The sequence below is a fragment of the Drosophila tropicalis genome, unplaced genomic scaffold, assembly GCF_018151085.1.
Source record: "Drosophila tropicalis isolate 14030-0801.00 unplaced genomic scaffold, ASM1815108v1 contig_878, whole genome shotgun sequence".
Classification (NCBI taxonomy): domain Eukaryota; kingdom Metazoa; phylum Arthropoda; class Insecta; order Diptera; family Drosophilidae; genus Drosophila; species Drosophila tropicalis.
In genome coordinates this window covers 13,539,337-13,553,397 of record NW_027173374.1, presented here as the reverse complement: position 1 = coordinate 13,553,397, position 14,061 = coordinate 13,539,337, and the positions used below count along the sequence as shown (strand labels likewise).

General features: G+C 37.7%; 1 protein-coding gene across 1 annotated transcript; it reads right to left on the bottom strand.

Moving 5' to 3' along the window:
- Positions 1-1,083: 1,083 nt before the first annotated feature.
- LOC137585032 (uncharacterized) lies at positions 1,084-13,487 on the bottom strand. Its single transcript, XM_068300677.1, has 5 exons — positions 13,334-13,487; positions 9,596-9,924; positions 7,936-8,025; positions 3,545-3,716; positions 1,084-2,575 (listed from the first exon to the last, which is right to left on the bottom strand). The coding sequence occupies exons 2-5, from the start codon at positions 9,914-9,916 to the stop codon at positions 1,266-1,268; spliced, it is 1,893 nt and encodes a 630-aa protein (XP_068156778.1). The 5' UTR covers positions 9,917-9,924; positions 13,334-13,487; the 3' UTR covers positions 1,084-1,265.
- Positions 13,488-14,061: the final 574 nt, after the last annotated feature.

The window sequence follows — 14,061 nt, the reverse complement described above, 5'->3', positions numbered from 1 at the left end:
TACAGTACAGTGCATCGGATGCATCCGATGGATGTGGCTCAGTCATCAAAAACAAACAGGCGACAGTGTGGAAAAGGACACAAAAACAGAGAATGCCCCAAAGGATTGACAAAAAATATAAAAAGCTGGCAAAAAAAAAAAGAAAGAAATGTTAATAAAACAGGCAAGCTGCCATAAATGTTGCTTTATTTGCCATCACACTCGTGTGTGTGTGTGTGGATGTGACTGTGATTTTTGTTGTATAAAAATTGCAAATTGTTTTTTCCTTAAATATAAACATCGATGGTACCGAGATTTATGTATTGCATGATGCTTCTGATGATGATGATGATGATGAAAATTACTCGCTCTTGCATTCACATTCACCGTGTTTACTGTTTGTCAGTCAGCGCAGCAATTTACGCCCACAACAACAACAACAACAATAGCAAACCAACAAAACCAGTGCAACAACCAATTGCAAGAGCAACATGGGGCAAAAAACATTAATTTGCATGCAAGTCAATTATCAGGAGGCTGGCAGAGTCATCCAATGGGATATTTGTAGCTGCTGATGTTCATGCAAATATCAAAATTATTTTTATACAAGAAATGAAAATCAAACTATATAAAATATTCGTACGAAATTGATATGCTCTTACCTAAATATTTACTATCTGTTCGCCTTTAATCAGAATCCCGTAACTAAACAACGGAAACAACCCCTCATCTCACTCTCATTCGGAGTTCAATGAAAAGATCCTCTAAGTTGTGTAGATTATCATGAAAGAATTAACAATAAATATATCAATAGGTCACATCAGTAAGAAGAGTAGAATATTTCCAGGTCCAAGATTGCTTTAACCAACTTTGTTAACGGACGGATCTGTGGCATTTCATTTGGCCAAACCAAAGTCTTCCAATTACGGTTAGAGTATGGTAAATCGTTTTTTATAATTATTCCCTCTAGAGATCTCCCCTGACCTGCCAGACAAGCACATTTCTAAATGATTTTATTAATTAAAAATTCTGCAAATTTAACACAATTTCAAAACTCGGATGCATGTACATATATTTGGTAGCAGGAAAAAAAAAAACTGTAAATATAATTTACAAAACACACATGCCCATCAGAGAGATTTATTTTGCCAGTGAAAACTGATTGTGAATTATGCAAATTATGTTTAATTGGCACTTTTCACACAAACCAAACAGTTCGAGCTATTTAAGCTAAATTTAATTTAATACATAGGTGTATATTAAAATTAAAGTCTACTTCTATCTAATTAGTGTTTCCTTTTCACAGTGATATCGAAGGCTGCGCAATTGTTAGTCTGCGTTTGCCATTGCGGACTAAACTTTAAATACTCTCCGGTTGACTTGATGTCCGGCCAACTACGCGTAAGCGAGTGAGCTGGTCCAAACCATTTGAGGCGTTCGCCTGCCGCCTCGATGACAGTCTCAAATTGTACTGGCTGCTGGTCCATAGAATTCAGGTGCCATAGGAAAACGCCGTAGTCATCAGTATCGTCTCTGCCTCGAATTGGTATGACAGCCAAGAAAAATGTATGCACTTTGACATTCGCAGGGCTAAGGTCCAGGTCGTTGTTGTCATTCTCGCTGAGACTGAGACAGGCTAGATTGGGCCAATGCAACGGAACGTGCACTCGCCGGCCAAACGTGCCATAGAAATGCAGCACAGCCAGATTGTGCTCGGAGCTGAGATGTCGCAGAAGCTGCCACTCGCAGGACTTTATTGATGACCCGCCCGACGTTTGGGTCACCGTTGTATCCACCAATGTATGACTCTCCGCTGATAAGCGAGAGTTGCTCCCATCGCCACCGCCACCGCTTTGTGGCGCAAATGCAATTTCAGTAGCCGCAGACGCAACCACTTCTCCATCTCCATCTCCATCTCTGACTGTTGACAATTTGTTGTTGGTGCTGGCGGTTTCTGTTGCTGTTACTGTAACTGTTGGTTGTTGTTGGTGGCAAAGTTTCAGTTTCGCGTTGCTGCATGATTTCCCAGTGGGGCAATGATAATTTTGATATTGCAGCTGGCCTCGGCCTTTCACTGCTGTTTGCAACACCTGCTCTTGCTCCTGTTCCTGCTCCTGGCCCAGCATCATCTTTGGCTCTTGCTTCATTCTCGTCGCCGTCCTCGTCATCGTCTGTTGCTGCTGTTGGCCATTATTTATGTTTGCAACTTCATTGCTGCGCAATTCGTCTTGATCTTGGCCTGTAATCTGCCAACTTTTCTTACTCAACTTTAACTTTGGTTTAACGAGCATATTGTTGCTGTAGTTCTCCTGGCTATCCGCCTGGCGCTGCATCTTTATCGTCCTGTTGCTGACATTATTTCGCATTCGAGCATTTTGCTCATTTCCCTTTGGCATTTGCTCCCCAAAACACTCCCCCTGCTCTGTCACCCCCTCTTGACCATTCACAACCACAAGGACCGCTGCCTCTCCAGAGATTTTCCCACTTTTCTTGCACGAATTTGATTTGGCGAGTGCGAGTGCCATTTTTGGTTGATTATGATATTCATTTGTGCACTTGTTGACGCCGCCTTGGGCCATCACCTGGTTGGATTTGACTGCGAAGAAAAGGAAAATGTATAACAAGTAAGTAAAAGCACAAAACTATACAAAAACGAAGCCGAATCTCAAAATGTGCTTCGCCTTGTTTGTGAATTTTTTCACAAGTTTGAATTGCAGCGAAACTTGTTAGGAACTTGTACCCTAAGTTGAATATCTTTAAAAACGATGTAAATATGCATCTAGAAGACTCACTTAATGTTGAAGCAATAAAATAAAATGTACTAAGTACCAAAGGCAAAAAGGTAAAACAAATGCAGCAACAACAACTTTTGCTGCTCCTTGTTACCGCTCCTTGTTGTCTAAGCTGTAAACTTCGCTTTAACTTAAGTTGGTGGACACAGATTGAAAGTATAGAGATAAAGTGTGGAGAGAGAGGTGAAGAAGGGAAACAATACGCAATGTCAACAGCACAAAGCGTGAAAAACTTTAGCAATTTATGTTACATAATTATGTCATAAAAAAGAGAAAAGAGAACAAACAAAGTAAGTAACAACAACAAAAGCTGAGATTGAAAAAACAAAAACGAAACCATGCGCTCAATTTCCAACAGTCTCGGCTCATTTTTCTTTCATTTGTGCCTTTTTCAGTTGAGATTTAAGTGAAACATTGACACTTGCTGCTGCTGCTTCTTCTGATACTCTGGAAGTTCTTCGAAACTTTTCATCCAAGTAATCGACATTAAGAGAGTTGCCGAGGTGAAAGTACCATATCTGTTGGCCCAATACGTTTTCCGTATTCCCACACAGCAGCGGCAACATCTTGTTTGGCCTAATGGCCAGACTAATTTGTATGATATTTTGTTTTAGATTTAACAACAGAAAACAAAACAGAAGACAAAAAAAAAAAAGTTATCTATCAAGAGACAATAATTTTATACAATTTTCTTGGCAAATTCTTTGCTTTAACTAATTGAAGTCTCATTTGGCGATTATTCCAATTATTGAGTCTACCCAAAAGACACTTACCGCCATCGCAGGGAAAATTTTCAGCAAGCAGAGTGAATAATTTATCAGATAGAAGGCAACGTCCTCGCGGTCCTAATGGCACACGACAGACAGGACATTTTACTGAACGGCTGCGACAATTATTACAGAGAACGTGTCCATTGCAGCATTGCCAGCCAGGTGGTTTGATTACCTGAAAAGGAGATAAAAGGCATAAAGGTTACTCAAGGCAACAGGACATACAAACATATGAGTTAATACAATACATAAGGAGTTAAAGGGGATTTACTTGACCATACCATTTATAATAGAACCAAAGAGAATAATAATGGTTGGCTTAGTGGAAATATTAAAGACTTTCAACTCTTTATCTCAAAATATACATCAATTAGGAATTACACAAATCCCATTCCATAATTCTATAGCAAATATAATTGTTGAACTCTTTTAGGAACAAAGCAAATTTATCTTTAGCTTTGCTAAAGGGAAGGCATCAAATTTAATTTAAAAATTGTCAATAATATTGAGCATATATGTATTTCTAAATGAGCGATATATGTATGTGTGTATGTGCATCCTGTTACTCCATGCTCCTTTGCTCTCAGACCATCTTTTTCTGCATTGAATTGTGAAATATGCATTGATGATGCCTTTTATGATATATGCAACAAGCTTTTCCATTTAAATTGAAAATCAAATTGAAAAAATATTGCAAGCGGATTTAAAATAATGCAACTGCAACTGTATTTGATGCGCACAAAAATAGTTTTGCGCATTTCAAGCTGGCCCTCCTTTCTCCTATCAGACGGGAAAACAAAATGAAGGAAACAAAAAGCAACGAAAGAAAATGGATAAAATGCCATATGCGGGTGTCTCTGTGAATATAAGTGTGTGTGTGTGTGTGTGTGTGCCACAGGAATTTATATATTTTTTTCTGTGTCTCTACCATATTCAACTCCAATCAATGCTTACAATTGTATATACATATGTATTTATGAGAAAGAAACAAAAAAAAAATGAATAAAGAAAAACCTCTTGTAAATAGTGCAACAAACCTAAATGTTCCAGCAAATAAAGGGAAGAAAAAAACAAATTTTTCCGACTGCAGCTTTGAATTATTTCCTTGTTTTCCCTCTTTTGTATGCCAGTAGCCAGAAATTGTATAGAATTATGTATGTAAAGCGATTTATTTGCAGACTACAATAAAAACTACAGCAATGGAAACACGATCAACAACAATAATAAGATTGTTGCTTGATTTTGTTTCTATTGAAATACTCTCTTAATACGTACATGTAATCGGTATGCAGGTTTTTTATGCAATTAGTGATTATAATCAATGGAAGAACATAACTAAACTGTTAAAATAACATTCAAGATCCGATTTGTTGTTTGCTTTAACAAATGCCAGATATGTTTTTTCTGTTTTAATTTTTATTATATTTAAACATTTGCTTGACATCAGCTTAGCGGTTAGTTTATTAAAGTCGCGTTGATTGTTTTATAATTACAATAATTACACACAAACACACACACACACACAAAATGCAAATGAAAATTAAAATTGCGTGCTTTTAGGCTGACATTAAAAAAGGATTGCCACAAATCTTTTTCAATTATTGTTGAAATAATAATAGAAGAAACAAAAACCAAACAGTCATATGATATTACAAGACAATTTCCTTTTGCTGCTTAGTAAATTAATAATTATAGCATTTCCAGTTGATTTCAGATTCAAAACATATTCTTCCCTCTAGCCCTCTGTTTTGCAATCTTTGTTGTTTAGATTTATGAAAATGAAAATTAAATGGCATGCAAATTTATGCATAATTGAATGAAACAAAAACAAGTTTTATATGCCCGATTTAATGTCAAACAAAACAAAACCCAAAATTCTAAATCGAATACACAATTTGCACAGCCAATAGCCAGAAAGAGAAAGAATAGAAGAGAGAGAGAGAGAGAGAGAGGGAGAAACATAGACACTGCGAGGGGCAATACTAAGACAAGCGATTAGCAAGAGGAAGGCAAACTATATATACAAATAGATGTATATTTCTATATGTACATATATGTAGATATATATATGGAGAATTATTGAAAATCTAGCAAAACAAAATCCCTTAATAACTTAATGGACTTGTGTGTTTGCATACACAAATAGCCACACACTCCATAGGCAACAGGATGAAATGAGTGCAAGAGAAATAGTAGACAGAGAGAGAGAGAGAGAGAGAGAGAGCGATAGCATATGCTGGCATAATGCAATATAATGCCAGCTTCGTGCCTTAGTAATAATTGCCAAATATGAAGTACTAGCCAGGCCAAAGCAGCCGCAACCCAGAGACACACACACACACACACACAGAAAAAGAGAGAGAGAAAGCAAGCGTGCATAAGTTGGAGAAGGACAGACAGATAAGAGCCAGTGTCTTACATAAACTGATTTTAGGTTAATAAACAAATTATTCAATGCATTGTACCGGAGTTCGCCCAGCTAACGCTGCTTTATCTTGGCGATAACTACAGCCGGTTCCAGTTCCTGTTCCGACTGTGGGTCGACTCGGTCTCGGTCACCATCTCCATACTTTGCAATGTCCTTGCTTGCATATTTAATTTATGGCCACACACACACACACACAGATACAGATACAGACAGTCATCTAGCCGAGACGAGGCAAAACCAAGAGAGAGAGAGAGAAAGAGGGAGAAATTTCATTTGATATAAATAACATTGCATTTTAAAGTGGCCAGGTGTCAGGCGACCAGCAACAGCAGCCAGAGAGCATCCGAGAGAGAGAGAGAGAGAGAGGAAAAGAGGAGTTAAAACGGCAGGACCAACATCAGGACTAGCATCTCAACGGTCTGCCACTTTTTATCTTGTCTAATTAATTAAATTTATGTTTTTGCTGACATAGTGGCTATAAATAAATTTACAGCTTAACACTTGCCAGCAGCAGCTTTAATTTAAATTCACAACGAGCTTAGGGGCCAAAAACAAATGGCACGAATCGCAAAACATCCCAAATGCTAAACAATGACGCAAACTAACTGACATGGCCTAATCGTTCACATTTGATTTTTGAATGATACTATCAATCATCACTACATGGATACATATGTAGGATAGACCAGAATATTTGCGTAACGACATATACTAATCGAATCTACATGTCAAAGCATTCAAACGCATATGTCCATTCAAAACAATCCACTCGGACATTTAACATTTTAGTTTTTGTTGTTAGGATAAAGTTCTCGTTGCATGACTAAAAAAACTACAAAAAAAAAAACTCACCAAATATAACAAAGGCTGCTCACAAAAAGTTTTGTACAAAAGTAAATTACTCATACGACATGTTGTTTAAAATAAAATGCAATTCGGAAATGCCAACAAACCAATCAAATGTCATAACATCTATATAACGTGAATAACTATTATTATTGTAAAAGAAAAATTTTGAAAATTCCTAAAATCTCTAACAAACTGAAAACTTTTTGTAATTCAATTATTTTTCAAAATTCATGTCTTTACTGTCTTATTGAAAAGAAATCTTTAATTTTATTATTCTTAATTCTTAAAAATTTTCCCTTAACTGAGAGTTCCTCTTATGTAGCCAAAAAACATCTTCAACGAAGCTTTTTCTTTGAGAATCAGATAAAATTAAGGCTACTACATTTAAATGTAAGTAGGTTATGTTAAAAATATTATATTTAAAGAAATATATGTAGTCAAATAGTTACGGGGATAAAAAATTAGATTAAACAAATTTGTTTTCCTTTGAATTTACTTTTTTTTGTCTCGTTACAGATTTAACACTAGGATCATGTCCACTAGGCATAAAGTACATACAAATACATAGATATGTACATATGTATGTATGTAGGTATGCGCCAGGTATTTGTAGTCATGGCAGTGCGGTTGAGTGAGAGTAATTGAGTCAACAGGGCCAGCAGGGATGCCACTGCCACTGCACTACCTCAGGCTGGTTGTTGGTTAAGGAGGTTATGGGTAAGAGGGGGCGGGACTGGAGGAGCACGCAATCACCGAACGTTGCAAACTTTATATACTACAGTCAAGTGATTAGCAACAAACTTGCGCAGCAAAATCAACGCAAAGCCGGAAGAGGATGGCGGGGGGGACGAAAGAGGAAATGGGTCTGGCATTTCACAAAGCCAAACAACAAGCGGGACAACTGGGCAACAGCAACTAAGTTTTCCCTAGTTGAGTAGAGTTCAGCTGAGTTAGATAATGACGAACCTAAAACTAAAGCTGGGGCAAAACTGACAACCAACTGACAACTAACAACAATCTAACCTCATCGATATGCCATGCACATGCAGGCCGCTTTTGGCATTTTATCTCTTTCTTTTTGGGGGTTATTTAGTTTTTGTTTTAGTTTTTTACTTACCTCAAGGCAGACGGGACACTCTAGTAATTGGGCAATATGTTGCAGGCATGTTGCAAACTTTTGCAGCGACTGTTGATTGATTCCATGCTGCTGCAAAGAGAACGTTAAACAGACAGAATGTCAATTTGAATATCGTGACGAAAAAGAAAAACCAAAACATTATAAAAACGCCAAACCCCTTGAACGTCACGTTGTTTAATACATTTAAACATTTTTTGTATAGCATACTTCTGGGGATTGCTTGTTAATTATTCACGGCACAGTGCGTACCTAAGTGAGGTTGCAATTTAAGCCGATTTTCCTGGAATTTACATTAGATTATGAAAACGTGTCATGTGGTCAATTGTCTGTGTGTATGTGAGTGGGCGTGGCTGCCCTAAAAATTTAAAATTAATCAATCGGTCACTCGAACATTGACCAGCACACTTTCATATGTACATATGTACTTTGCGTGGCATTGATTCATACGAAATATGTGCAGTAGCACCTGTCGGAAATAAATTCAAAACCGTATTCCAAACGATGATTAATTGAAATGGCAAGTGCAGCCACCTGAGCTTCGTATGCAATGAAAAACATTGAGGAAGTCTCTATTTTTCGCTCTGCACAACTTTCAACCATTCCAAGCCCCGTCAAATTATTCAAGATAATAATTTTTCTTATAATTTCTATTTTAAGAGGTTACTAAGGAAATATTACTAGAATTTTTGGCAGTGTAGTGGTTTCCTAGCACTGATACATGATGCTGATCCAAAGCCTTCAGCTATGATTGAAATTCATTTATATGTACATATATACATACTTACTAAGGTGTGCTTGTATGTGGTGTCTTAAATTTTGGGATATTGACCAACAATTTTAAATTATTTGGGTCAATTGGAATGTCATAGATTGTACACATATGGATGTATAATGTGCCAGGAACAAAATTTCATTACTTCAATTCAATTAAATTTAATAAAATAAACACCTTCTAGGCCGTTAGGCAAATGTATAGATACATACATATGTGTGTATGTATGTAGGTAATCACCGTCTACACACAAACACACACACACACACATACTTAGACACTTTATGCTAGAACACCTTAAGGTTGTATGGATTTTGTGGCAAACATCCTTATTCGGGGCAACGTAGTAGTCATAAATAAATGAGAATTGATTTGCATAGGGCAAAGGATTTTGTAGATGATTTTGGAAAACATAATCACAGGACTTTGCAGGTTTGTTTGTAGAGGAAACTTAATTGGCAAGTGTCGTGTTTGCATTTTGAATTCACTTGAATACTCCAAAAGATATTCAATCCAAACGAATTGGTTCGTGGCATGCATGAAAAGCAAGAGCTGCCAATTGCAAGCTGCACCATCTAATTGCCACAACAGTCATTAAGCCAATCAACATTACGTAACGCGCTGTGGCAGTGGCACGTGAATAACCGCAATAACAGCAAATCGGCCTCCATATCTGTATCTATTTCTGTCTCTGTATCTGCATCTAAATCAAGTGTTCAAGTGCGACAATGACCCATTTAACTACCGCCAAAAACAATTACAGTTGCATCATCTGAAGCATGCCAACTGCTCCTAATACGCATACGAGCAGATCAATTAGTGGGGAGAACCATCTCACATAGCAATGCGTTGCATCAATTCACTTACCACAGCATGCTCTGCCTCGGCAGCATCTTCAGCAGTTGTCAAGTTCGCGGTGCTCTGTTGCCGCCACATCATCATGGTTACACATTCAGCTCCACTTTGCCAATGTTCTTGCAGCCGCTTGGCCAATTCGCTGATGCGTAAACCCAGTATATCGACTCCATTTAGCTCTAGTAGCGTATCACCAATGCAAACGCCACCGCGTTCGGCATTTGATTTCTCCTGCACCCCGCTGACCCATGGATACGGATCCCAGGGGGCACGACTCAAATTCAGTCCCAATGTACCATTGGCGCAGGCATAAATGGTGCACAATTGAAGCATTTTGTTTACTGCGAAAAGGGGGAAAATGGTGAATCAGTTATGAAATAATAAGTTTTGGAAATTCAATTAGAATTAATTGTTTCTAAGTCCTCATAACTTACGCCGGTTCTTCCATCTATAAATACATACATATATACGGAATAGAGGTACCTAACGGGCCCCTTAAGGTATGCAATAGGCTGGAAAAGTATTTACTGTTCTAAACCAACAATGTTTGATTCTAAAATTTCTTTAAGTTCTTGAAATGGCGAATTCTTGAAAAGCCTTTTGCTTATTTCCCAGTTATATATCAGTCCAAACATATAAGTAACTTTCCCAAGTATGGACTGATTTTATAGAGCTATACATACATTTCTTATCCCAAGAATAACAATAGAAATGACTAAGCCATACATAACTGATTCATAGGTTGATAGAAACAGAGGTTTTACAAAGAAAACTTGACCACCATCTGCAGCTTTTCCAACTTTTTTGTAGTGATTAAAGTATTATGTACCTGCTTTTGATTATTGTTAATGAAAAACCAAACATTTACTTAATAAAATTGAGACACCTTGTTAAGAATACAATTCGTTTTAGTGTTTGAATTTTACTTTTGACTTTTTAAAGACAAGAATTCAGATTGATTGATATCTTAAGATAAAATTTATATTTTTGCAATTGCTTAGAAACTTTATCAAGCCCTTTGCCTTTCGCTTTTTCTCTCTTTTTTTAGTTGCAAATATTTATATAACAGATTTTCTTTATAATAATTGCCAAGTAATGTTTGCTTCTCGTTTTCGTTACAGGAGAATTTCACTTAAAGCCAGCTTCAAGGTCGCACGTATCAGGCATTTCATGCAATTTATGTCAGATATAAGCACACGCACAAACATTTGCTAGCCAACATAAATTTGGCCAATTTTCAACACTTGAAGAGCTACAGCCAGACACACACAGACAGAGAGAGAGAGAGCGACACACACACACATCTAATTACCAACACACTGGCAAATCGTGCGTATTGCCTTTGCCTTTGAAAAATGGTGGCAAACTGTTTTATTTCGTTTGCTGAGTGGGCGTGTCAACGGCCTACTGCTTGTCTAAAATTTGTTGTTGGTGCCAGTCTCTTGGCATTCACATCACGTACACACACACACACACACATCTTCCCCTTCGGTATAAGTGCGGTGGACCAACGTATCATTTGCACCGTTTCTGGTGGACTATTCTTTCACCTTTCAGCAACTGCTGCCGCTGCTGTGGCTGCTCTAAGGAGGCACAATTAATTAGCAAACAAAAAAATAAAACTTTTGCCAAACTAGCGTGAAATTCTCGAACATAAATCAAAAGCGGCGACAAAACTTTTTCCTTCCGTACTAAGAAAAGAAAAACCCTTTTAACGGAAACTCTCAAAGCGTTCATGGGTTTCTTGCACAAAAGTAGGTAAAATCAATTAGGTTTAACCCCAGCAATCTTAAATCCCATAGCCGGAACTTCAACAATGAAAATTAATTTCTTACACACACACACACGCACACACAGACACTCACATAGCAAGTGCATGTCATTTGAATAATGAGTCAGGCTTAAGATCGAATATACCTAAAAAAGACAGGGACAGTTTGCTAAAAAGATAAGTTTTGGGGCACACAAGCCCACAGATAAACATCACAAAAGTCTTTGTCTTTTTCTTCCATGATATATGTTTATTAATTTTTCGGAATCCGTCCCTGATGTGAGCATAAAACGGTAGACTTCATCAACATTAGCACAGCAGCGTTTTATTATCGCCATAATGATTCTTGATTCTTCTCGCTTAGTCATTGTCAGCGTCATCAGCGACAGACTCCGAGCCTTGGAAACATAGACACTGGCATCGGTACTCAAAATAAAATTGATTATTTCAATACAAATATCTATCAGCAGTGCGTTCAAGTACTCTAGACTTGAGTATACACAGATATATGTACATAGTAGGTATATGTATGAGTCTCTACGCATGCGGATACAATAAACTTGTTCAGTCAGTTAGCTGGCAGTTCACTTCACTTCTGGCTGACATTGGCCATGAAAATGCCGTCTATGACGTCGGCAAAAATCACTAAACACTCAAAAGCCACCAGAACAACTCCCTTTGTAGCTGTCTACATCTGTCTACACCTTTTGGATTATGTGTTCATACTGATTGCCTCAATTTGTGCCAAAGGCAATTAAGAAAATTGATTTAATTTCCAGCTTCAGCCACACGAATTAATTAAAAAACCGAAATCCCAAACCGAAACCACAGCAAATAACAATTTGGCCAAGTGGCCAACCCAAAATGCAATGAAGCGCAACAATTACATGGGCATATTTATTCCCTTCATGCCAGTGTTCATTCCTTTAGACCATTGTAATGCTTCAATTGCTATTTAAGTTAACATTTACAAACAAATTCAACCGTTCAATTACGTTAGATTGTTTCTTTCTGTGTTCCTCTTATTGTTTATACAAATTTATCCGAACTGTACATAGGCGCGTGTAAATTGCAACTGACAAGGCAGACGGGAAAACATTGCTGCAATATGCATTCATTTTAACTGCAAGTGCAGTGGATGGATTTAAGTTTGCCTGCTTTCGTTTTCGATCTCACAGACATGAAATACAATAATAAAAAAAAACTCACACGAAACAATTGCGTCACAGTTTACACGAAACCGCAAGCGAAACATACGATGCGAGACGGGACAGAGACAGAGACAGAGACCCAGAAACCCCAAAACAAAAAACTTGGCGCAAAAAGCTGTTGCGCATGCGCCCTGTTGGCTGTAATAGAGCGAGAAGGAGATAAAAGGCTCGCGACTTGGCACTTGGTATTAGAGTTCGTTGCAATTAGCTGGAGAGCTGACTGTGTGAGGGGGTGTGGGGAAGGGGACTCTGACTTGTTGCAGTGTGTAAATCTTACGAATTGAACGTGAATATAACTTTGTTGATTTTGTTTCTCTCCACTTTTTTGTTTTGTTTGTTTGTTTTTACTTTGTATTTCGCACACTTTGACAGATATTTGCGCAATTATTGCGTACGAGTTTTTGACGTGTTTTGTACACTTGACGCGTTTCTAATTTAATTTTGAGGAAATAAACTAGTTTCAATGATTTTAATTATGTTTAGCTATACATACAGTAAATGCGTTTATAATTGAGAGCATAATTACACTTCCTAGTTCATTATTTATTCGAAACTATTATGGGGCACATAAACCCCAACTTGGTTAAACTTATTGGCCTATGTGCACAGTAGCCGCTGCCTTGACCTAAGCCAACGTGGGCTATAGTAATGGTGGGCCAGTGAAACCTTCAGGGCCTTCCATCGAATCTAAGGTCACACACACACAAAGGCATTAAACGAACCATGCATAGATAGATACATTGTCTATAATTATGATATTTAACACACCGTTTATATAGTAGCTAGGTAGTTAGGTACTTATTGAAATTTTCACAATTTTCCAATTATGCTGAGACGTCACTTCACGCTTCGACACTTTTTTCTTTTGTAAAAAATATAAAATAACTTAATTCAGCGCCGGCGCCACGCACTTCATGGAACTTCGGATAAAAAACACTTGGGGGAAGAAACCAGCGAGCGGGCGCTTGCGCACAACCCAAGAGTTGAAAGCAAACTGTGTCTTTTAACCATGGCTCAAACGAAAAACACAAAATAACAACCGCAGCAACAGCTGATCCAAGCCAACTACAAGACAGCGCCCTCTATAGAGTCTGTAAGCTTTTGCTTACAGATAAAAGCTTTAACCAACCATCCACATATGCATATAGTTTTGACGTCTAGCTCAACGGTTTTTTGAAAATAACCAAGCTAAAATTGCGTGACTCGCACTTGAAATTGGCCATTTGCCTTCTTTGCCTAATTGCTGGCCGATTAATAAAAGTCAAGTGCCACACGGTCAATAGAAGTGGGCGTTCGCGATTCGAAGAGCAACTAACTCATTGAGAAACATTCGATTTAATGTTATGAGGTTTGTAAGTAGTTGTTAATTTCTGACAATGCTGACGGCTATGCGCTTCTGTGGCCACTTTAGACCAACAACCGGCAGTAATTGCACAAATAAATTCAAATAAAATCTAATTGAAACCCCACCACCAAAAACAAAAAAAAAAAACAAA

Excerpts from the sequence above, each read along its gene's own strand:
- LOC137585032 (XM_068300677.1), bottom strand. The coding sequence starts at position 9,916 with ATGCTTCAATTGTGCACCATTTATGCCTGCGCCAATGGTACATTGGGA. Across the intron at positions 8,026-9,595 it reads CCGAGGCAGAGCATGCTGTG|CAGCATGGAATCAATCAACA; the intron begins GTAAGTGAATTG and ends TTCTCTTTGCAG. Across the intron at positions 3,717-7,935 it reads AGTGTCCCGTCTGCCTTGAG|GTAATCAAACCACCTGGCTG; the intron begins GTAAGTAAAAAA and ends TCTCCTTTTCAG.